Genomic DNA, 25,632 nt, shown 5'->3' on the forward strand with positions numbered 1-25,632 from the left:
AGATATAAACATCACAAATATTTTGGAGAATTGATATTTTGGCGCTCTGGCGTCTTGCATTTTCAGCATGGCCTCTCTCTCTCTCTAAAACCTCTCTCTCACTCTAAAACCCCCCTCTCTCTCTCTCTCTAAAACCAAAATGAAAACCAGGGAAAGAACAACAGATGAGGAAGAAGCATAAGACCATTTCGCAGTGAAGGACAAGAAAAAGGCCCTTCCTTCTCTGCTTTGTTTCTCATTTGAACTGCACATTGAAGGCTAGGTATAACACTCATTGTCCCGTGTCTTCTTCTGCATTTGAGCTGCAAATGATGGGACAAAGTCCTTTTCCAATGGAGGACGCATAGGGTTTCTTCGAGGGAGGAAACCCTGTTTTTTTTAATGAAAACTGTTTGCGCGCAATGTATTATGATCTAGGCCATGTTTGAGAGCTTATCTGGTTTCGTTTGTTGATTAGTGGAGTGTATTCTGTGTTTGAAACGGGTTTTAGCGACTGAGGGTTAAAAGTACAATGCTCGTTTTGGGAAGAGGGTTAGGGTTTGGAGTGCGGGTAATAGTCATGCGTTTTACTGTTTGCATGCAATGTATTATGTCCAGGCAATGTTTGAGAGCTTATTTGGTTCTGTTGCTGGTTAATGAATTTTATTCTGAGGTTTACTGCGATTTTTTGCTTGTGATTTAGGGCTTAAAATACGATGCTTCTTTTGGGAATGGAGTTAGGGTTTGGGTGCAAATTAACAATCATACATGAAGCTGGGTGAGAACAGAAAGTGTATACTGAGTGTTTGGGGGACTGATTGTTTTGATCGTTTTTTGGGGTTATGGCGAAAATTTGTTTTGGATTTTGTAGATTATGTCAAATGCCTGAGCTGTTTTGCATTTAGTAGATTATGCCAAATGCGAGCGAGGGAGAGAGGGATTTAGTAGATTATTTCAAATGCGTGGGAGGGAGGGAGGGAGTTCATTCTTCCACATTGTGTGTGTGTGTATATATATATATATATATATATATATATATATATATATATATATATATATATATATTATTGTGCCTATGATTTATATGTTTTTGGCAAAGATTGGTGAATATTTTTGCCATAAATCCCTATATTTTTATTTTCCTTTTTTTTTTGGATTTTTAAGATGCCCCCGAATTTTCCAATACTTTTTTAAGCTTATTTGGATTGTTAAGGTTGTTTTTTTTGTTTTATTTTGATTTTTAATACTTTTAAATTTTTTGAAAATTTTCTCAAATTTTTTTTTTCAATTTATTGAGGGCTTTTTAGTCCTGTGAAGGGGGCGAGTTCCCTGGTCGAGACGAGTCTCAGTACACTGGTCCATAGAAAATCTCCCTAAATAGTTTCATTTAGAGAATGAAACATGTAACTTTGTTTGGACTATCAATTCCTGGTAAAAAAATGGTATGTCCTGAGCTCTTTTATCTGCTTGAGATGTATTATTGGCATTGTATGTTGATTTCAGAAGACTATTGGTTTTGTAGAAATCCTGGCCATTATCTTCGAAACAGAAAGTTATGTGAGACATTCATGGAACTAAAAGGCATGGAGGCTTGGGCATGTGGTGCGCACTGCATCTTGATGAGTGAATGAAACTATGGATGGCTACTTATATCTGAAGCATGGGTTCACTTGTGTCTTGTTTGGATTTTTTTTTTATTTCCTTTCTTTATTGAAATTGCTTTATCATTGGAACAATAGTAAGCTTCTTTCACCTTATAGACATCCTGATATCTGGTCTATGTTTTTGATGGTTATCCACATTGGCTGTTTGCTGAGTACTTTGGTGGTTACTGATGGTTGTATGCAGTATTAGAGGCTTTTCTGTTTGGTGTTTGCTTGACACGGACTTTCATGCATCATTTTTATTTATCTCTGGGGTTGGTCTATTGATTGGTGTAACCGTAGAGTTCGCTGTGGGCATTATTAGTTCCCTTTCTTTTGTGAGGATTCACAAACCATATTTCTGTTTTTTTTTTAATGTTATTTCTGATGCTGTTTATGACATAAAAAATCTTGGTTCACCATGTTTTTTTTTTCCATATTTGTACACTATTTGTGGACTGACCTTATTCCGAATTATCAGCAGCACGGTCCATTTCCATTGAAGCTGTAAAAATGGACATAGATAAAATAGATGGGCTGAGTCGGAGTGACTCTATTGAAGAATTGGAGTCGGACATTGAAATGATGGACATAGAAAGAGCCTTTTCTTTTGCTGAGACCTCGAGTGCCAAGGAGTCTGATAGTCATTGTCTGGACCCTGCTACTAGTCAGGAACTTCTCCTGAAGTTTTGTACAGATGCCTCATCTTCCTTTTTTAAGGAATGGGGCTTGATAAGCCACCAATTGAACTCGTATAATGATTTTGTGGCTTATGGCATTCATGAGGCCATCAGATCCCTGGGAGAGTTCCATGTGGATCCAGAATACAATCCCTCCTTTAAAGGGTCTGGCTGGAAATATGCCTCAGTTAAATTTGAAAATGTCAGTGTGGATAGGCCTACATACATGGACCAGCATGGAGAAATATGTGAGCTGAAGCCAAAACAAGCACGTCTTCAGCACATCACGTATTCATCTCGTGTGACAGCTGATGTTACTACAAAGGTATGAACTTCACCCTTTTCTATCTTGTTGTACTGGCTATAAGATTTTTGTTTCTTTTTATTCTACAGAGGGTTTTTGATAGTTAATTTCATTAATTTGAAATATCAGTGAACATGACCTTATGAAGAGGGGCACCCCTTTTCCTTGTTATTTATATAGTATATATAAAGAATGTTAAAAAATTTTCTCCACCTTTTGTACTTTTGTTTTATATGCAATACAAATGATAACATCTTCCAAAAAAAGTAGTCGAGTTCAACTTTGAACATAGTTTCAAAAGCGCTAGGCGGGTCCTGGGCGGCCCTAGGGGGGTCTAGGCCGCTCAGCGCCTAGGCGGGCGCCCTGAACCTGGGCGGCCCAGTTGAATCCAAATAAGGATTCTGACATTCTGCAGTTATGTCAGTATTAGTTATATGTATTGCAGTGCATAATTCAAATTATACTACATATTATTTAGTATTTAGCATACACTCCATAAGCATAACCATAATCCATAAGTCCGTTCATACTCCATATCCAAATTAAAACTTAAAATTTTTCAACCAACCAATTTATCAAGCCAAGTTATCAAACAGTATCACACCAGCATTGCAGTACACCACCATGAGGAAGAAAACAATCTAGTTTTAAGTAACTTTGAGTCCCCCTTCGATCCTAAAAAATTCACCACAATCTAGTTTTTGGGGGGCTTTCTCTCTCTAAATTTGGCTCCAACAAGTTTTAGGTTTCAAATGAACCTAAAACCCTAATTTTTGGCCCTTAAAAAGATGAAAAATGCTCTCACCGAATGGTTTTTCTGCCCCTGGGCAGGGCGCAGGCCCTGGGCGGCCGCCCAGGGCTGGGCGATGCGCCCAGGCGTTCTTGACCGCCTAGGCGCTGGGCAGTCCGCTTTTTGAATCACTGACTTGGAAATGGGGCTGCTACTATGGCTATTGTAGCAGCAGATAATGAATCTTGAAATTAGACCAGGCTATGGGCAACGATAGACAACAATGGATTCTCTTATGGGACAAGGCTTAAGACCAGTGAACTAAGAGATATCTCACTGGTGCAAAAATGGAAGCATAGTTTCCTGTAAAATTAAAGGGCAGCACTAAGTGTTTATTTTGCTTCTCATCATATGAAGCAAAAGTTCAGGGACTTAATGCCAGATGGTTGAAGATGTTCCTTGTAATAATCTTGTCAATAACGGACTGCTGCAACCCAATTGTTAGAACTTTACAAAGGACTAGAACACCCCAAATGGAATGACCTGGTGAGCTGCCTGCATATCACTCTCCTAGAGAGCTGATACTTTTTGTATGACTAAGAAGATGAATATTTATCTATACACCAGTTAACTCCCATTACTTGGGATGCGGGTTACTTCTAGGGCTCTTAAAAGCCTAACCAGATCAACAATCCCCGCATCCTTAGATTTGTGCAAAATTTTAAACACCAGACTAAGCTCCCACCATGCTACTCGAAGTAATATTCCACTGTAACCTCCAGATCATGCAAAAACCTTTTTAGAACTAGAAAGGTTTTTCTCCTTCTCCCCTGTGAGCAATCTTACTCTTTCTGTCATCTACTTAGTAATTTCTCCCTCTCCCCCGCGAGCATTCTTGCTCTTTCTGTACATACAATGTAAATATTTTTTTTATACAATAGTTAACATTCTCAAAAAAAGAAAAAGAAAGCAAGACTTCAAAGTATCTGTTCCATACCAGCGGCTTATCTGGAAACACAGTCTGCTGCCATCCCCTATGCCAAAGGTAATCCTGCATTATTGAAGAATGCTACAAGATCTAGTGGTTATCTTCTGGTTTTCCCCAAAACGAGCACGAAAATGGTCAGTCACACTCAAAAGTTTTGAAAAATCATTTAGCTCATGATTTCATAACCTTTGGTGAGTGATTTTGTTAACAGTTTCAAAAACAAAATGGTGAGTGATTTCAATAATCTTTGGTGAGCCACGCGTATTACACAGTTCAGATGCATGATAGATCTGACGACGTTATTTTTGAATAAAAATATGCAGTTTTCTAACCTTGATGTATTTTTAGAACCTCGATTCTGATCAAGTTTGGGGAAGAACCGTCATTGCCACAAAGGCCTGTCCTATGTGGTGTAAGCCCCTTCTAATGTCATGCCCATGTGAAAAATGTGTACTCCCTCTTCCATCTGTCTGACATTCTTAATCCAAATTTGTCTTTATTTCCTTAACTCGTGCATCAATGCTAGTAAAAATTGGGCCAGAATGGTCCATGCATTAAAGGCATCAAACTCTTTGAATTTTTGATAGCTTATTTTTTCTTTGACAAATGTCCCCTTGCTGCTGCCTGTTATGCATATTAGGTTAATTTGAGAAGTGATTGAAGACAATGTTTCTTTCATTAACCAACCAAGTTCTCGATATTGTAATCTACTGTTTGTTCCTTCTCATTAAGATATAAAATGATTATCGATTCTGATTTAGATCAATTTCTCATCTGGTTTATTGGTGTACATTCCCCCTTTGACAGGTTTATCTCAGAGAAATTAAGAAAACTGATAAATACAAAACTGGTAGGGAGCAATATGTTGATGTCAATGTGATTAGTGAAACTAAAGAAAAAGATGTGCTAGTGGGTCGGATCCCTGTGATGGTGAAGTCCAATTTGTGCTACCTTCATGGGCTTAAACCTGAAGTGCTGATTAGTCAAGGAGAATGCCCTTTGGATTTTGGTGGTTACTTTCTGGTCAAGGGTGCAGAAAAGGTTGCTCTGCTCCCATATGCATTGTCATCTACTAGTTTGTGATTTTTGTTAAGTTCCTGTTTTAGTTAATTATGATCTTTCATTGTTTTTGTATATTGAGAATTTCATGCATATTTAGTGCTTTTAGAAGATGCCTTGTTTTATCTACACATTTACTTCAACGTTTATATAATGAAATTATTAGCTCTCATATTTCATTTGCATTTGCTTTGCAGATCCTTTAGATATGCTGTTTTTGTATTTGCACAATGTTGCATCACTGAGTGATTTGGTTCTGCATGAGGCACACATTATGACTTATATTAGTTTTATTGTACTTCATAATGTTTTGAGTAATTAAAGCGTGCTGATCACGACTATTCACATAATTTGTGTATATGCAATGCCCCTTTTACCTGTTCTATTTCTTACTGGACCCTGCATGCTACTTTTCTTGACGTTGTGGTAGAGCTTATACATACCCCGCAATCTGTATGCTTGTGCTTATTTGGGATATTTATTTGTCCATAAGCTTGCAGTAGTGCACAATTGCTGATGTCAGTGAATCATTAGGAAAAAAAGAAAACAAGGAAAGAAGAAGCAGAAGATATTACCATGTAAGTATTACATATTGGGTGGATATCTGCATCTAATAAAAAAACTCACAGATCTGTACAGGAGATGGATGTAGGTGTGCATGTTGATGCAGGAATGTGAGATGGATGTAGGTGTGCATGTTGATGCAGGAATGTGTTATATAAAAAAAGGTTGATGGACGCTTGCATCTTTCATGTGGAAAAAGGTGTTGGTTGGCATTCTAAAAGCCCGGAAAATTTGATTATTGATCTTCGAAGCCAGAATAGTAGTGCAAGTAGAAATTGGAGCGTTAAAGTAAGAAAAGGTAACATATTTTGAATAGGATTAGCTGGGGACTGCTGTAGCAGGAGCAGACCTCTTGAGGATAATCACCTCTTGAGGATAATCTGGTTCTTAAGTATTTGTATAGCACCATATACATCTATCAAATGTGTACGGCACTGGGGCTCCCTATTTTCAAGCCATTCTATGTAAACCTCCTCTATTTATATTTATATAAATTGCTTCCAACATTTACAAGCAGCTGGTCATCTCAACAATTTTCCACCCTCACATCCTTATTAAACCTAAGACATCATGCATCTATCTCCATGAAGTTGGAATACTTATTATGGTTGTATGCATGTGAAATTGGTTCTAATGCTTGGGGATGTTTCTACAACATTGTGTCTCTCTTTTCTACACTTCTAGGCAAGTTTGTTTTTCTCTTTTTATCAATTGGCTAGGCAATTTTGTGTTCTATCGAAGTGTGTGTGTTTGTTAGCCTGTACTCCTGTAGCATCATGATCACCTGCGACATTTGTTTTCTAGAACGGTAAAGAATATGGAATGGTTTCTGAGGCTAGGGTCCAGCGGTCTGGTTCACTTGAGGAAGGTTGAGGGTTCGAAAGTTTGTCCCAAAAGCTAACAAGACTAATGTACCCCTTTTTCCTAGCCAAAAAAGAAAAAATAATATGGAATTCTTTGTCTGTCCCTTTATTTTCTCTAGAACTGAGGTTGAGATGGCTTATATTAAAGTGATTACCTAATTCATGTTCATGCATGCTATCTTATTCCATTCCTATGTAATTATTGAATACTACTCTTCTACTGCTATTGTGGTTCTTTCTTTTCCTTTTTAGTTTCTGCCTGCACAAGATGTAGAGTGCAAATTATTTTATAATAAATTTCTTGAAGAAACACTTTTTTTCCCCCTAATCATACTTTTCGCATTGCAGATCTTTATTGCACAGGAAAACATGTGCTTAAGAAGACTCTGGGTGTCCAAGACACCAAGCTGGTCAGTCTTATACAGACATGGGAATTCAAAGCAGAAAAGGGTGGATGTTAGGATTGTAGAAAGTCAGAAGGGAGACACTCTGAGCGGGGGAAAAGTAATTAACATTTATTTTCAGTATGCCTCTGTTCCAATCTGGATTATGTTTTTTGCGCTTGGTGCTTTATCAGATAAGGAAATTGTCCAGATGATTGACCTTGATCCGAGTGATACAAACTTGGCTTATATACTTCTCTCAACAATCTATGCTGCTGATGAGAAGTGTGAGGGCTTTCGTCAAGGTAAAAACTCCATTGAATATTTAGATAGAGAGATCCAAAGTGCGAAATTCCCTCCCAAGGAGTCTGTGGAAGAATGTATTGATTCTCTCTTGTTTCCTTCTCTTCGTGAGCGTAAGCAAAAGGCTTTATATCTGGGATACATGGTAAAATGCCTTCTGCTATCCTATTTTGGACGAAGGAAAGTTGACAATAAGGATGATTTTAGAAATAAGAGGCTGGGTTTAGCTGCAGAGTTGATTGAAAAGGAGATGCTGGCCCACATCAAGAATGCTGGAAGACGTATGGTTAAAGCTATCCAAAGAGATCTATCTGCTGATCGTATTTTGAAACCGATTGAGTGCTATTTTGATGGCTCAATTGTCACAAATGGACTTGCCAGAGCTTTTTCGACAGGAAACTGGTGTCATCCTTTCAAAGTTTCTGAAAGAATATCGGGTGTTGTGGCCACCTTGAAGAGAACCAATCCACTCCAAACCATGGCTCATATGAGGCAGACTCGTCTACAAGTCCAATATACTGGCAACATTGGGAATGCACGATATCCGTAAGTTTAAGGATGGAATTTCATTCTACTTAAAATATGATTTTATCATCATATAGTTTGATAAGCAAGTTTTTTTTCCCTGGGGAATGCTTGCTTTTTCCACAAAAACAAGATTGTGCGAACGTGCATGCATGTAGGGTTTTATTAAGATTCACCGCATATGGTGTTTACTCTTAGATTCACACATTTTATTTGGACAATTATACCTCTCTTTTGGGTTAAAAATTACAAAAAATGACCAGCATCCTGTCCCCACCTAAGGTACTTTTCATTTTGTTGCCAAGATCCTACTGTACAGTCAATTAAGGATCATGTTCCCCCCAAGCACAGGCTGCCCACCCTGTACCCCACCTTTTCATCATGTTGCCAAGGTTCTCCTTACCATACAGTCAATTGGGCTCACAACTCATTTTGGACACTTTCACTCAGTGTTTTAAAAAGTGCTAGGTGGGTCCTCGGTGGCCTGGGTGGTCCAGGCTGCTCAGTGCCTAGGGGGCCGCCTAGGGGGCCACTCAGTGCCTAGGGGGCCGCCTAAGGGGCCGCTCAGTGCCTAGGGGGCCGCTCAGTGCCTAGGGGGCCGCTCAATGCCTAGGGGGCAGCCCTGTCGAATCCAAAAAAGATACCCAGTCAAAGATGCTTCTAAGGACTCAAAATCTTCTAAAAAACCCCCCAATAGATTTATAAAACATCAAAAATTAAATCTAATATCAATGGGTTTTGATCAATTTTTGTCAACTTTGAAAAAAAAAATTTCCGCCTCTGGGTAGGGCGCCCGCCCAAGGACTGCCGGCCAGATTGGCCGCCTAGGCCTGGGCGATGCACACAGGCCTTCTGGACCGCCTAGGCGCTAGGCGGTCCGCTTTTTGAGTCACTGCTTTCACCATTCCCCACTCTCCAAGTAACGGTTAGACCTCTCTTTTCTCTCTAACCAACCCCACAAATTTTGACCTCTCCAAAAAATATCTGCTCATACTCTCGGCTCACCTTCTAGCCTAAACCCATTGTCCTGGGCAACCTAGAAATAGAGGTTTCCAGCAAAACCCTATGAGAAAACAATTATTTTACAACAAAACTAGAATTTCGGCCAACCTTACCCTAACTCATATCAAAACCTCGCAATTTTCTACAAAACTCAAATTTGCAAAGATCAAGAAAGAGAAAGAATCCAAGCTTCATAGGGAGACCCATGCTGCAATTATCAATTTTTTTGGAGAAATACACCTCTCCTTCTGATTCACACAGAGTCCCTAAAAAAGAAGAGAATGGCTGGATATTCAAAAGTGCCTCGTTTCTCCATAGGAATGAGTTAGCGAAGGGTTTAAGCGATTGTTGCTTAAAGCACAAATTAGCGGTGATTGAGATGCTGGGGCTGCTTTGCGCCTCCACTGGCTATGAGCAAAGCCGCTTCGCTTTCATTAAGTTCACTAAGGTTCTGAAAGAAAGCTAAGCAGCAAGCTTCCGAAGCTAATAGCACCGCTTCGGTAGTTTCTCATCTTTGCCTCCGCCCAGTCAGCAAGCTAGAGTTTCCCTGCCCGTGTGAGCGTCTAATCCTTCCTTCCCCATCCATACACAGAGCTGCGTCTGCTACTTCTTTCATTATTTCGGTAAGGACAGAGTGGTCTCTACTTAAACTGCAAAGTCTGGCCAAGTTTCTGGCCAAAACGGCTGTTTTCATCACAAGAAGAAGCAATATTTGAACACCTCTCCTTTACCTGAACCTGCATAATTGAAACTCCCGTTGTTTTGGGAGCATAAGGCTTAGATAAAGCTAAAATAAAGAAAAAGGCTTGAGAAAGGAGCTTTGAATCCTCTTTCTCAGACTAAACAGCCTGGTTGTTGTGCTTGTGGGACAGATTCCGGCCAAGGAGGGTGGTCTTCTTGTTAGTGTCTCAGATTCTGATGTCGTCACCGTCGCACTTGATGGAGTTGAGGCATTTCGTTTTGGGGAGAAAGGTGATGTCTATGGGTGTTTTGGACTTTTGAAATGGCAGAATGTGCCAAAAGATTGGAAGATTTTGGTGACATGGAAGTTAGCGAGTGGAAGGAAAATTTCAACAAAATGGAACTTGGCACAATAAAGAAAGTTATCAGGAAAGGGCATAATCTTGCAAAAATATTTTGCCCCCCCATGGTGTGGGAGGGAGGTCCTTGACAACATAATGAAAAGATGGGGATTAGGTTGGGCAGCCAGTGGCCCCTTAAATTTGTTTGTTTTTGTTTTATATTTTTGGGGGGAGGGATGGGAGGCGGGGGGGGGGGGGGGGGGCACTTTTTGTGGGGAGGACCGGGTCATTTTCACTGGATACTTTGGTCATTTCAGATAACAAAAATTTCAAATTACCAATCAATGGTCATGATTGCCTGCTCTCTTTGGTCCACTAATAACACAACTTGTGAAGCACTTCAATGCTATTAACATCAATGTCAAAATTATACTCAAACCCTATTTAGAGTAAATGTTTTTGTTGAACTATAAGGGTGTTCTCCTTAAACAATGAATGTTAATAAAACCCTATAAACACACTCATCCTGGGATGAATACCAGATTGTGAGCTGTAGTCCAAATGCGACAGTAGAGATTGAGACAATTCATATTAATTTCACTTCATATGTCCTGAGTTGGCTTTAGGAAAATGAGTGGATTCTTTACTCTGTGATGCATTGCCCTTGGATGTGAAGACTTCCCATGCCCAGCAAGTCATACCCTGATTTCCATCCTTCAAAAAGTTCTGTTGTAAAAACTCACAGTGTGTTTGTGTGCACACTCACGTGTGTGCATGGTGCTACTCATTGAGTGTGAAGGTGCGTGCGTGTGTTTCAAGTCCACTCAAGCCAATCTGGAATCCTTCCCCTTTGGTTTCCAAGCTGTCTACCAAACAGCATGTGCTAGCTTCTTGACACCCATAATCCATGCCACCTTTTCTTCAGAATTCACATGTTCTGAGTTTTGTGTTTCTAATGATTTAAAAGAAAAAGTTGTGGTTTCTATGCATCTGAAGGTGAGACACTTGGGATGTCTAACATTTCAGAGTCATTTGTTGTACAGTGCACTCTATTTAAGTGACATACTATTGAATGCTTTGATGGTGTGGCGATCCTAGTTTCCTAATACCATTTTTCTGCATGCAGGAATCCTTCATACTGGGGAAAGGTGTGCTTCTTGTCAACTCCTGATGGGGAAAATTGTGGTCTTGTGAAAAATTTGGCTGCTACGGGCCTCGTGAGTACCAACTTAAGGGAGCCCCTTTTGGACAAGTTGACTCGCTGTGGAATGGATAAGCTGGACCGTGTTTCACCACCTTCATTGAGTGGAAAGGATAAAGTTTTTCTCAATGGGGAATGGGTTGGACTTTGTGAGGATTCTTCTAGATTTGTATCAGAACTACGGAATATGCGTCGCAATAAGCTCATTCATCATCAGGTTTGGTTTTAAGCTCACAATTTTGAGCTTTTGCACTGATTACTAAGCTATATGGATTCTACCCTGCCTTTTATGGAGTTTTGTGTGCTCAACTGTTTTACCAGAGTCTAATGTTCGATACTAGACATTGTCTGTTTAGTTAGAAACATATTGTGGAGAATTCTGCTATTATATCTGTTGCCTTGCTTTTATTTATGATGGCAACAAGGAAGCACAAAATTTTTGCTACATAAAATAATTTATTGTAGCTTGAGGTTCAAGTCCTTGGATAATTTTATTCTCAAATGAGACAAACGGGGAAGCCATCTGAAAGAGTTTAGCCTGATCATTGGCCAGCTTTATCTCCTCCTACAGTGATTCTTCTCTTTTGTTTAGAAGCTGAGTTTTGTTTGACATGGCGTAGGCAGGAGTAATGATTAGCCCGCCTACAGTCTATCTTTAATAAAATAAATAAATAAAGGATTTAACTTTTTTCGAGGTTTATAGGACAAACTTCAAGGGTTTGAACCTTGACCTCCCTCACCACACTGATTTGTCTACCACTAAGCCGAAGCGTAAGGGACAACCTACAAGGCATCGTAGGAAACCTCATTTCGAGGAAAGCTGTTTGGTGTACTGCGCCCATGCTAAAGTTCCTTGGGAATCGTATTTACGGTCCATAATGTAGTCTTCTTTAATCTATCTTTTTTGATATTGGCATGCAATGCTGTGGATCACAGTTTAGCTTTGGCACTTCTGTTTGAGGAATGTCCTAATAGTAAAGCTGTGATGCAAATACATGTACAGTGAGTGTCGAATATGGAGCCACAAATGTGAGCATATTATATTTGTTAGTCTAAATTCTGTCTGTATACCATACTAAAAAAATAACTGGCAGAATTATTCCAAAATTCTTGAGGATATTGATACCCAAACACAATCGGCAATTGACGATCTGTGTGATCGTAGAGGAGCTTTTAATCTTAACGTTTGTCTTATCAATAATGAGGGGCAAAAAGCCAAAAACGTAGTGCATAATTCTCATCACCTAGTTGAGTGGATTTATCTCCAAGTTGGGGGAAGGGGTGGGATGAAGGGAAAACTCTTGACATATATGTTATATATTCCTTGGTAACCATGTTTCTTGTTTTTTTTTTCCAACTTCAATTACTTAGTGAGATGTAGAGCAAATTCAGTGATTGACATGCCATAATCATTTGGTGTACTGCACCCATGCTAAAGTTCCCTTGGGAACAGTATTTTACGGTCCATAATGTTGTCGCCTTTAATCTATCTTGTTTGATATTGGCATGTAATGCTGTGGATCGCAGTTTAGCTTTGGCACTTCTGTTTGAGCGATGTCCTTATATTAAAGCTGTGATGCAAATACATGTACAGTGAGCGTTGAATGTGGAGCCACAAATGTAAGCATATTATATTTGTTAGTCTAAATTCTGTTCGTATACCATACTAAAAAAATAACTGGCAGAATTATTCCAAAATTCTTGAGGATATTGATACCCAAACACAATCAGCAATTGACGATCTGTGTGATTGTAGAGGAGTTTTTTATCTTAATGTATGTCTTATCAATAATGAGGGGCAAAAAGCCAAAAAACATAGTGCATAATTCTCATCACTTATTTGAGTGAATTTATCTCCAGGTTGGGGGAAGGGGTGAGATGAAGGGAAATAAGGGGTACTCTTGATATATATGTTATATATTCCTTGGTAACCATGTTTCTTGTTTTTTTTTTCAATTTCAATTACTTAGGGACATGTATAGCAAATTCAGTAATTGACATGCCATACTCATTTGACTCTCTATCTCCATATACTCCCTTTGATTCATTTTGGTAACTGGTACCTTAGTATGAATGATGTCTATTCTGCTTGGACATTTGACAAGCCTATTCAACTCTTTAGTTACTCGGGTGAATGATGTCTATGCTGCTTGGATATTTGACAAGCCTATTCATTTCTTTCGTTGTGTTTGATATTTCATTATTTGCTTATTCAACTTTTCAGTTACGCACGAACTTGTCAGAGCAGGATGTCCAGTAACTCCAGTTTATAGAAATAACTTATTGCTATCCTGTTACTGATACATGAGTCACTAAAAAGTGTAGTACTAGAGTCCCGACCACCCTAGGGATTGATCGCTGGACCACTTGAAGGAGAAAACAACATCCTACCAGAGCGCACCTTTGACATTGATGTATGAAATCGGCATTCTTTATATATATAAGGTAATAGAAAAATTGGGAAACCCAAGACTCACGCTGCCAGCATGATGCTTTGATTTAGGTGAACAGTTCTTGGAACTTACATTATATGTACAATAATATAATCCTTAATACTAGTTGTACATGACATGTTGGGAAGTACTGGCATTTTAGCCTCACTTACTTGATAACTAGACAGACTCTTACACACGCCCATGTAACACAGCTTTCAACCAAAAGTACCTTCCAGATGTCCTAGCTGTTCTCAAGACCAAATAACCAAAACCTCCCTCTCTATGGTTTGGCCCCACACTCCATCTTGCAGAAAGCGACTTGTTGCCCCTTTCATAGTTACCATTTTCTTCCGAAGGTTTTTAGATGGTTATGCCTGGAAATTCTCGGTTGTGTATTCCAAATGAAAGGAGGAACATATGGAATGAATTAGATTGTGTTGCTCCCATGCTACCCCTCTCGTGGTGCATTGGTGGTGACTTCAATGTCACAAGGTGGTCCTACAAGAGGAACAAACATAGAAGAATCACATCCACCATGCTGAACAAACTCATAGATAATCCGCTTAATGGGTTGGTGTTTACCTGGTCAAACCACTCAGCTAACCCTACTCTTTCCAAGCTGGACCATTTCCTCACCTCCATAAAAAAGTGATCAAAGTGTTCCTTGGCACCCACTTTTGGGTCCTCCCTGAACTTACCTTCAACCACAAACCAATTATCACCTTTCAGGTTTCAATGTTCCTGGCTTGGATGGACTCAACTCCTCCAACCACTCTGTTTGAACTCCATCACGATTGAGGGAGGAAGGAAACCAGGAAGCAGACGCCCTAGCTAAAGAAGCGGCATCAATGGACGGATCTTAGAAGCTTCTTTGTTGGTCTTTTTTGGATTTTTTGGATCAGTTTCTTTTTCTAGGTTGCTGTCCCTATACTGTAACCTTCAAAACGAAGGTTTTTGGATTGCGCTTTTTGTTTTTTCTTTCTCCCCTATAGCATCTGCCCTTGTGGATTGCCTAGGTTTCTTGTATCCATCTTTTTACATAATTTAAGGTAACATTATATATAAAAAAGTTCCTGGTTTGACGATGCGAGCTTCACTCGCTTGGTCCTGCAGTGGTGGAACTCCTACGCTGTATAGTGATGGGCTGGCTTCTGTCTTCAAATGAAGTTGCAGGTGCTCAAGGCATCACTCAAACATTGGAGCAGGCAGCTGCATGGTGATTTCCAGCTCTCAAAGGAGGTCATTTGAGAGCAATTAATGGACTATATACCCATACCCTTGAGGAATGTAGAGACATGTCCTGATAGGTAACGGATTAAAGAGCCAGAGCGAAAGTGTAAACACCAAACCATCATAGAAAAGGAGGAGATATTCTGGTATCAATGGTCCAGAATTAAATGGTTAAAATAAAGTGATTGGAATACCAAATTCTTCCATAAGATAACCAATTGTAAGTTCCATGACAATACCATCACCTAGGTTAGGGTACGAAACTTCCCCTATAGCCAGCCCCACGAAGTAGAGTATGCCATTGTCAAATTTTTCACAAAAGTTTTCTCTATTTAGAGGGCCAAATATGAGATTAACTGAACTTGCCTTTTCTCTCTTCCCAAAGAGCTGGCTTTTGGTTCGAACACCTATTTATCAACAAAACCCTGAAGGCCGTCAAGGATCTCTGCTAGTGGCGCTGTTCAAACAGTTTTGGGAAGCCTCGAGCTCGGCTACACTCTCCTCCAACAAGTTTCACCATAGAGGCGGAGTACGCAAAGGCATGAATGCAACCCACCTTGCTCTAGTCCCTATAAAAGGTGTCGAGGGTCTAAACGATTTCAGCGAATGAGGCTTCTTAATAGACAAACTCCTTTGCAAGTTGCTTGCATCTCGCTCAAGGGAAGTTCTTAAATGGGTCATCTGCCTAACCAAGGATAGACAGATCTTTGTTGGGGCCCTTGTGGCTCACAAATGCATCCACATGGCACCTCGTTAAGAATCCGGGGGTAGTGGGCAAATTACATTGGGAAAAAGCCTACAACCATGTAAAGTGGACCCGGAACATGGGATTTGGTAATAGTTGAGACAATGGATGCAAGGGTGTATAACAGTGGCCTACCTTTCTATCCTCATCAATGTCTACTTTAAGGGGTATTCTCCATCCTCAAGGGCTCTCCAGCAGAAAGGCCCTCTATCCCCCTTCCTCTTTGCAATGGTGGTTGAGTTTTTCGTCAGGACAGATTGTATCAACAAGGCCTCTTGGAAGGTTTACAAGTGAGCAACCGGAGCGGTAATATCCCACTCTCAGTATGCCTGCAACACACTCATTTTCTACTACACAATGCAGCAATAAGTGAACACCCTGTGGCTTTACCTAAGATACCTAGAGGTAGCTACATGACTTGAGATCAATTTGGGAAAATAAAAAATCACAAGTATTTCCACAGCTTATCATACCTTGCCCTTGCAAAAAGATTGCGCTGTGGTGTAGAACCCTTGCCCACAAAGTACCTAAGCCTACCACTCTAATTGTCAAACCCTGGAAGCAATTGTGGGACCTTATAGAGGAAGTATTTGATTGATATTAGCAGCCTGGAAAGAAAGGTTTCTCTCATTGGCTGGTCACATTACCCTGATCAAGGTCGCCCTCTCAAATGTCCCTATCTATCAAATGTCCCTTTTTCAGATGCCTGCATCCATAGCTTTGCAATTAGAGAGATTAATTAGGAAAGGCACATGTTCCAAGTGGTAGCCTGGGATGCCATCTGCCTTCCTGAATTGCAGGGGGGGTCTAGGCATCCAAAAAAATTGTGGCATTGTTATCCTCGGGCAAATGGTGGTGGCATTATGCCTACCAGGAAAGCCACTTGTGGCAAACAATTGTTAGGCAAAAGTATCAAAGGACACCATTAGCTGGTCGCCAAGTTCCAACCCAACTGCAAGGTGTTTGGGATCATGGCACTCTATTTGGGCCAGCATCGACCAGTTCAAGAAAAATTTTCTCGCGTTGGAGCGAGAGAGGGTGATTAAGTATTTAGATCATTTGGATACCTTCCCCATTGGCGACCTACTTTCCAACTGCAAGGTTTTTGGGATCATGGCACACTATTTGGGCCAGCATCGACCAGTTCAAGAAAAACATTCTCGCACCAATGCGAGAGGGTGATTAAGTATTTAGAATGACCTATGGCTTGGTGACTCTTCCTCAGGGAATCACTTCCGATATCTTTTTCTATCCAAGAAACAATAATGGTTCACACATTTCATTATTGGAATTCAAGAATATGGGTGCCCAATTTTCAGGAGAGCCTTGCGGGAACACGAGCAATCGGAATTTGCTGCTCTCTCATCCCTCCTGCAGGCCACCTACTTCCAGCACGGGACCCTGATTAAATCATTTGGATACCTTTCCCATTGGGGATTTTTATTATGTCATCTTTCTACGTTCTCCCTAATGCTTGCCAAAAGAGCATGACTGTATCCCCCCCATCCAACCCCCCCTTGTCTCTTCTGGTGGCCCAAAAATTCAAACCTTTAGCTGGCTTGCCATCTCAAAATGAACACTCAGTAGACCAATTACAAAAGGGGTATTTCACTTCGCCAATGATGTATTATGTGCAAAATGAGAGAGGAAACTGAAAGACAGCTTTTTGTACACTGTAAAGTGGCTGGTTCTCTGTGTGCTGACCTGCTACAAATGTTTCAGTGGCCTTGGGTACTTCTGCAATCCATTCCACACCATTTTCAGGCACCCCTATCTTCACCATCCATTGCTGCCTGTCGTTCTCTATTGCATGCTTTAGTAGCAGCAACTATTTGGGTGCTGTGGACTGAAAGTAATACTCAAATTTTTGATAAGAAAAGAGGGATACCAAGATCCTTCAAGATCACACCAAATCATTGGTAATCTATTGGGCAAAGAATACCAAACACTTCAAATTCTACACTAACACAGGTTTCTGTGAATATTGTTACAAGAAGGTCACCACAAGCTTCTCGCTTGTCCATTTGAAGACCGCTGGAATTAGGCCAAATCAAACTAAAATTCGATGCTTGCCATCTTAGCAACCCAGGGCGCATGGGTTATGGTGGTCTTTTTAGAGGGCATGCAGGGAACATCAGTGCGTGCATTTCTCTTGCCCATAGAGGGGTCAAGACGCAGCCACGCACCGGCGGCTGCCTCAAGTGCCCCCTGAACCATGTGAAATGGTCGCCTATTACCACACAGCTCACTAACTCTGCCTGGGGTAGTAAGAAACTTTACCCTTCGTACTGTGGTTTCATTTGGTACACTGATTGCACTATGGTTGAAACCGTGGCCCGTGGCCCTATTGGGGGGGGGGGGAGATAAAATGATTTAATCAGGATTGGGCCGTCTTTTTTTATTAAAGGAGACTCCAAAATTGTGATATTTTGGAAATCCGGTCTTGTCTGCACCCCTGCCCATGGCACCTTGAACCTATTTTTGACCAGATACTCGACCTATGGAGACATATTCAAACCACCTTTCAGCATATGTGGTGGGAGGCAAACTCAGTGGCTGAGTCCCTAGCCAAACAAGGCGCTACTGGGGGCAATGTTAATGGAACTGTTTTGGCAATTTTTAGCGATGGGTTTCAGTATTTTTTTTTTTTTGCTTTTAATTTTGGTTTTTACTTTAATTTTTTGAGGGTAAGGAGCATGTAAGGGTGCTTCTCATTTTTTGTCATGTATAGAGCACCTGACTTGTGGATTGCCACTCTTTTGCTTTTACCTCTGACACCTACGTCCTTAGCTCAATAATACTATTGATTTTTTACAAAAACAAGTTTGGACACATTATGAGTCTGGATAAGTATATGTAAGATGACCCTACCTAAGCCTGGGTTTAGAAATGCAACATATAGTTTACTTCATCCAAGCTCTATGTCAAATGATCTGCTTATCTTGCAAAAGCCTTTTGGTGCTTATGTATCTTTTAACCACATATCTATATGTTGCCTAAGCTGAGTTCTTTACAGATTCCCTGAGACCCCATCGTACAATAGTAAATTGCAAGATTTGTGGCTTGTGCATTTCAGTTGGAGATGGACTAACTGAAAATAACAATTTTTTGTCATGTTATTTGGGTGTGAGCCATCATTTTGTGTGTGTGCCTGCATGGAACATTGCGTTGTGACAAGGATGTTATCTGTCATCCATTCGGGTTTCAATCACCCACTGCCTTGTTCTTTTGTAGTTGAAGTAACCAAGATTACCTATGATACCCTATTTAGTGCATCCTTCATAAATTTTAGGGATAAGAATGAGATATATGCACATTTTTTGCTATTTAATCAGCAAAATCGTAGGATCATTGATCGTTATTTTGATCCTTCTGGGTTGATCCCATCGTTTTGAGCTTGTGTTCCAGAACTGCAGCAATGCTGAGTATGTTAGTGGCTGACCAAAAGTCCTTCCAGTTCTAGATTTGGTTTATGTCAGAAGTCGCTTGTTGGATTGTAGATATTGTCATAGCTAACTAATCAAGTCAACACTAACAGATTGTCATAACGTATTTCTGTTTCAGTAAAATATAATCTTCTATTGCAAGAGTAATTGGGAACTACACTAACTTTCCCTCCTTTATTATTCGTTTGATCAACTTTTGTGAATGTATGTAATTTTGCCAAACTTGTGACCATAAAATTGAGGCATTCAATATCTTATTGCTTGCAATGTTCCTCGTAGGTGGAAGTCAAGAGGGATCAGCCACAGCATGAAGTCCGTATATTTTCGGATGCAGGAAGAATCCTGAGGCCTCTTTTGATTGTGGAGAATAATAAGCTGTGTGTGTCCTTGGAACAAATAAATGAGTTCATCAAAAAGGGATGTCCATTCCAATATCTTTTGGACAAGAGAATCGTAGAATTCATTGGCGTGGAAGAGGAAGAGGATTGCCTAATTGCCTGGGGTGTCAAGCATCTACTGTCAGATGAGAAAAACCAGCCTGCTCAAAAATATACTCACTGCGAATTGGATCTTTCCTTCTTGTTGGGCTTAAGTTGCGGTATGATTCCCTTTGCCAATCACAATATGGCGAGACGAGTTCTTTTCCAATCAGAGAAGCACTCCCAACAAGCTATTGGTTTTTTCACATCAAATCCAAATAACAGGGTGGATACTCTCTCTCACCGGCTCTATTACCCTCAGAAACCTCTTTTCAAGACAATGCTTTCGGAGTGCATTGGGATCCCAGAGTTTCACAATGGTCAAAATGCAATTGTGGCTGTGAATGTTCATGAAGGTTACAATCAGGAGGACTCCATTGTTATGAACCGTGCTTCATTAGATAGAGGAATGTTCCGGACAGAAATTCATCGTAGTTATAAAGCTGATATCCCAGTTGACGACTCTGTGCAACGTGTCAAGCGTAAGGAAAATGAATATTTTGGCAAGCCTATTAATGGATTTGGGAAAATAGATAGTCTCGATGATGAAGGGCTACCATATATTGGTGCGAGTATGAAAGAAGGTGACATCATCATTGGAAGGTATGTGGATTCAGCATCAGATCGCAGCATCAAGCTGAAACACACTGAAAAGGGGATAGTTCAGAAGGTTGTGTTGTCAGCAAATGATGAGAATAAGCTTGCCGTTGTGCAATTGAGACAGGTAAAAGTCATCCATGTTATTGTATTTTCTTGATTTTACCGAAGCTCATAGTGATTTCTATATTTTTTTTTGCAAAGGTGATTGAATCGAAATGCCCTTCTGTGATGCTTCCTTAGATGTCACTGGAATCAGTAACTTTGCAGTGTGGGCTACCCTTCTGAGTTGAAATTGTGATTTTTTTTTATTTACTCTCTCCTAATATTTTCTACTCCATTTCAGATTAGCCAACTTCCTAGTTTTTTGTGTTGTACATTCTTATTGATTTTTAAAATACACAGATTGTTTAAGTTTCCAATTTGTATCTTTAGTTTTTATGTTTATTTGGCTCAGTAAGACTAATTAAAGATCTAAGATTATATGTAGACACCTGATTAGGTCTTTTGAATCTGCTTGCACTTTGCAAGTTTTGAATATTGGGTCTGATTTTTGGTAGTAAATATTTCTTAAGCCATTTAGAGGTGTACATTATTTTTAAGAGCCTTATATGAATTGCTTAATCATTTAGAACTATGTTCTTTTAAAATTCCTTATATCACATCTTAATCATATTGAATAATAGCTTAAATAACCTTCGTTGCCTCTGACACTCCCAATCTGTTCAGAAATGGATATCACATCCTAGTCTTCAATAATATTTTACAAAATAGATATTTTCTTAGTTAAATTTCAAAAAACAAAAAGGAGAAGTTTTTTCCCCTCACTACAACAATATGGCCATTGTACACCTATTTGGAGTAACTTTTTATTATGGTAAATTGTTTGATGTGGGCAGGCTCGCATGCCATCTGCGCCGTCCAAATTAGTTGGACGGTGGTGATTGCAGGGACATGGTGTATATTGACATCTACGCCCGCATGCCATCTATGCTGTCCAACTTAGTTGGATGGTGCAGATTGCTCCATGTTCCTGTAATCTCCACCGTCCAACTAAGTCGGACGGCGTAGATGGCATGTGGGCATATGGGGCTGCCTGCATGGAAACCATGTCCTGTTATTATTACTTTTGGATTTTATGTGTGGTATTCCGAGATGTATAGTTCAGTTCATTTCTTGATGTCCTTTACCTTTTGGTTTGCATGTCTCTGTGTTTGATATTTCTGAAGTTTTTGTCATTTTCTTTATTTCTGTTCTAAACAAGTCACTTAACGAAGATTTTTCTTGCCAGTTTCAAAGTTTACGTTCCAACATTTTCTGTTAACTTTTCAAAGCTTCAGATAGACTGAAATCAATTAGCTGTAAATTAATTCACGTTTCCTGCATATACCCATCTAAATTGGTCACTTTCAGGCCTCCTTTTGTATGATGAATTTGAGCAACTCCTCAAGAAAGTAGTCATTTTACCCCTCTGAATTACACTACATTGAATAGGGACCACGACTATACTCCAACCGAAATATGAAAAATCATTTTCCATTCAGGCCATCATCATCCAGAGCATGACACGTGTTCAGGCAGTTCCCCTCTTTGAGTCTCCATCATCATCCATCATTTCATTGGATGGAGATCACCTTTGGACTTTGGCTTTTCATTGTCCTTATATTTGGTATAATTTCCCTACCAAATGCAGATATGATTTCTAAAGAAATGCTTTTGCCAAAATCCATGCAATCTGTAGAAAAGCGGCCCAACCAGCGCCCAGGCTGGTGCCAAGGTGCGCAAGGGGCCTTAGGCACCTCGCCTACACCTGGGTGGAATGTCTGGGTGCCAGTTCCTCGTGCCCACCTAGGCGAGTGCCCAGTGCCCAGCCCTGGGCTCGTGCTGCTCTGGGCGCTAGGGCCTGAGCCCTTTTTACAGTAATTACTTTGCCTCTGAGGGCATGTAGGGTCTTTCTGGCGCATGAAAAGAAGGGGAGAAAAGGGTGTTTGGGGGGCATCCTAACCCCCCCAAAGTGAAGAACCTCAATCTCCCTAAAAGTAAACGAAGATGATGATTAAATTGTTGATTTGAAGAATCAAATCTCTTCTTTCTTTTCTTTTGTATTGCATTTATCTTTTATGGATTTTATACCATAAGACCACTTTTGGTAGGAGGTCATAATGACTCTTTGCCATTGGCTATGAATTCCAGCAGGCTGAAGGGTATCATAACATTCGAGAAATTTTAATTTGGACTTTGTGCCCTGTCAATGGCACAATCCCAACCACCGGATTTCACATCTAACAGTCAACTATAATTGTGACCTCCTTTTACCAAAAGTATATTGTTTCATTGGTTGTCTTATTTTATACATTTCCTATCTTTTATATTGCATCATTTTGTATTGTTCTTCATATGGACTTTTTCATATTTTTCACTGTTTCAGTTATTCAAAGAATCAAAATTTTCAATGATTTGTAGTTATATATTTTTCACAGTTTCAGTTATTCAAAGAGTCAAAATTTTCAGTGATTTGTAGTTTTGAATATGTTTCAATATTGATGCATGTATATTTGCATAAAAAAGTTAGGATTTATATAGGAATGGGCTCAAGGTTAGGTAGTTGGAGTGGCGGGGAGCCGCAACATGGCGTCTTGAGTTCTATTCCTTTTACGGGTACGGGATCCCATCCCTATTGAACTACCCAAAAAAAAGTTAGAATACCTATAAATGTTGAAAAATACAAAATTGACACAAATATCTGCATATATTTGCATTTGGACGGCACAAATATGCATATTTTTGAACTGTCATCTCAGGGCATCTGCCCGGGCACCGCCACACTAGGTGCCCTTGGCCAGGCTGTGCTCCTAGGGGCTGCCTAGCGTTTTTTGCAACCTTGAATCCTTGATGTATAGTTGTTTAGTGTTGACCATAACATTACCATAGAGTACCTCTGAGTACGTCATATTCCCTTGCTAGTAGTATAATAGCATGCTTTTCAATTTTATGGGCTATTGACATCTCTGCTAGGATTATGTAGGTTCGAACCCCATGTCTTGGGGACAAATTCTCAAGCATGCATGGCCAAAAGGGTGTGGTGGGTTTCATTGAGGCCCAGGAAAATTTTCCATTCACACGCCAAGGAATTGTCCCTGACATAGTGATAAACCCCCATGCATTCCCAACGAGGCAGACTGCTGGTCAGCTTCTTGAATGTGCTTTGGGAAAAGGCATCTGTTGTACTAGAGAGGAGAATGTAAAAGACAACCCCAAAGACAAGAGCAAAACGGGAAGAAAGAAAGCCGAGACTCCTGAACGTTTGAAGTATGCAACCCCTTTCTCAACTGCCTCTTTTGACGACATTACCGATCAGCTTCAAAGGTCAGTTTTTTAAATACTAGTTTAGTTGCATGCCTGCTGTATTTTCAGTAAAGAACTCTGGGGCATAGTATTAATCAAATGACCATGAAAAAGCCATAGGCCATGGGGATGTTGCCATCCATTAAAATGGAGTAAGATAGAGAGTAAGACTCACCAGAACAAGACATAACTTTGGTGGTGTCCCACTCCCTAACACTGTCCATTTCAATGATGGGTCTCTCTTATTGTTTGTATTATAGTGTAGAGTTGTAACCCCGTGCTGGTCCTGCCTAAGCAGGGTCCGGGGGGGGTGGGCTGGAAACGGTCCTAACCTTCGGTTTATGCACAAAGTGGCCGTTCTCAAGACTCGAACCCGCGCTCTTGTCTTGGCTACCCAATCCTTTAACCGTCACACCAGGTGACAGCCCCTATTTATTGTATTATAGTGTAATTTCTCTAAATTCATATACTTCTGTTGTTTCTAAATAGCACAGATATTTTTCATAAAATAATGGGATATATTTCTACCTGATCTTCCTCAATAATTTTTTAATGTGGTTGGCTTCCTCAAATAGGTTAAAATGCTTCAATATAATTGGTAAAGAAAATCTCGTATTCTTGGTTCGATGGTGTATTATTGTGTGGCTGGAACTTTCAATTTGACATGATGTGCATAAAACAACGCAGGTATGGATTTTCTAGATGGGGTACAGAGAGAGTTTATAGTGGAAGAACAGGTGAGATGCAGAAGAGCCTCATATTCATAGGGCCTACATTTTACCAGAGGCTGGTTCACATGGCTGAGGACAAGATGAAGTTTCGAAACACAGGGCCGGTGCATCCTTTGACCAGGCAACCAGTGGCTGATAGAAAGAGGTTTGGAGGGGTAAAATTTGGAGAAATGGAGCGAGATTGCCTTATAGCTCATGGAGCAGCGGCCAATCTTCATGAAAGGCTCTTTGTTCTAAGTGATTTCTCTCATATGTTTGTGTGCACAAAGTGTTCCAATATGGCAAATGTGACAATACGAACTGTCGCAAATAGGAGAGAGAGAGGTCCATTTTGCCGGTTTTGCAAATCAGCTGAGAAAATTGTGAAGATCAATGTGCCTTATGGTGCCAAATTGCTATACCAAGAGCTTTTCAGCATGGGGATAGTGCTCAGGTTTGAGACTGAGCCATGCTGAGCTTCTGTGGTGAATGGAAGTGTTTGGAGGAGCTAGCTTTTGGGGTTTTATTTTGTGAATATGGAAGGTTTTTGGGCTCTTGTTGAAACTTGATGATTTGGGAGGTTTGATGTGGGCAAGTAAAGTTTATGGGAGATGGAGATTTTTATTTTGGGGTTGTGCAGGCCCCACCAATAGTGTTTCTGACGTTGTAAATATGTCAAATCTTGGTGTTGCTTGATGGTCCCTTTGTTTATTATCTCATATTTTTATAATACTCTCTCTCTCTCTCTCTCTCTCGGTTGGTCTGCATGATGATGATAAAGGGCCCATTGCATTCCCAGAAAATCTCTGCAGACTACAAAAATGAAGATACATTGGGTTAGTAGTTTTGGAGGATTTGATCCTACAATAAGGAAAATTCTTGCATTTGGTTATATTGAACGTAGTCGAGAATGATAAAAAATCCCCATGAAACAAGAATTATACCCATAAAATATAATCCATGGTATAAGATTATAATTGGGACAATTGCAATAGGAAATGTAAAAATTTGTCTAGATTGCGCGGGAAACTAGTTGAAAGTCATTTAATTACGAGGCTTGCAGCATCTTGCAAGTGTCTTTAAAGCAGCCATGGTGTGCGGCAAACAAATTAGCAGATGCTTTGGTAAAGATGGGGCAGTTAGTAATGTATTTATAGTATTGTATGCACCAGTCCTAGGAAACAGTTACCTCTTTTTGCATAAACTCTTCCTTTTTGTTCTTGTCCATTTTTCAAACAGATATCAATACCTGTAAATTTCTTCACCATTAATACAAAATGCTGACTTCCCCAAGATGTTTAGTTCCCATTTTATGGTTTAAAAGTTTGAAAAAGTAAACCAAAACTGTAGGCTTAATCTCACACACGTTTTGCGATCCACCCCAAAACATGCCAACAAT

At 40.0% G+C, this 25,632-nt stretch overlaps 1 protein-coding gene across 7 annotated transcripts; it reads left to right on the forward strand.

Annotated features, from left to right (window-relative positions):
- LOC18422397 (DNA-directed RNA polymerases IV and V subunit 2) lies at positions 1-24,963 on the forward strand. Of its 7 annotated transcripts, none has more exons than XR_016054994.1 (9): positions 16-262; positions 1,502-1,581; positions 2,104-2,627; positions 5,132-5,365; positions 7,159-8,042; positions 11,172-11,463; positions 19,382-20,305; positions 23,194-23,544; positions 24,211-24,963. XR_016054994.1 is itself a non-coding variant. In XM_020664269.2 (9 exons), exons 2-9 carry the CDS (start codon positions 1,548-1,550, stop codon positions 24,707-24,709), a joined length of 3,732 nt encoding a protein of 1,243 aa, XP_020519928.2. In that variant the 5' UTR covers positions 33-262; positions 1,502-1,547; the 3' UTR covers positions 24,710-24,963. The 7 variants fall into 7 exon arrangements, 4 of the variants coding, with proteins under 4 accessions (XP_020519941.2, XP_006827132.4, XP_020519928.2 ...); XM_020664269.2 differs by having other exon boundaries at positions 33-262; positions 23,204-23,544; XM_020664275.2 differs by having other exon boundaries at positions 33-262; positions 2,107-2,627; positions 23,204-23,544.
- Positions 24,964-25,632: the final 669 nt, after the last annotated feature.

The sequence above is a fragment of the Amborella trichopoda genome, chromosome 4 (genome assembly GCF_054954075.1).
Source record: "Amborella trichopoda isolate Santa Cruz 75 chromosome 4, AtrichopodaSantaCruz75HAP2 v2.0, whole genome shotgun sequence".
Lineage (NCBI taxonomy): Eukaryota > Viridiplantae > Streptophyta > Magnoliopsida > Amborellales > Amborellaceae > Amborella > Amborella trichopoda.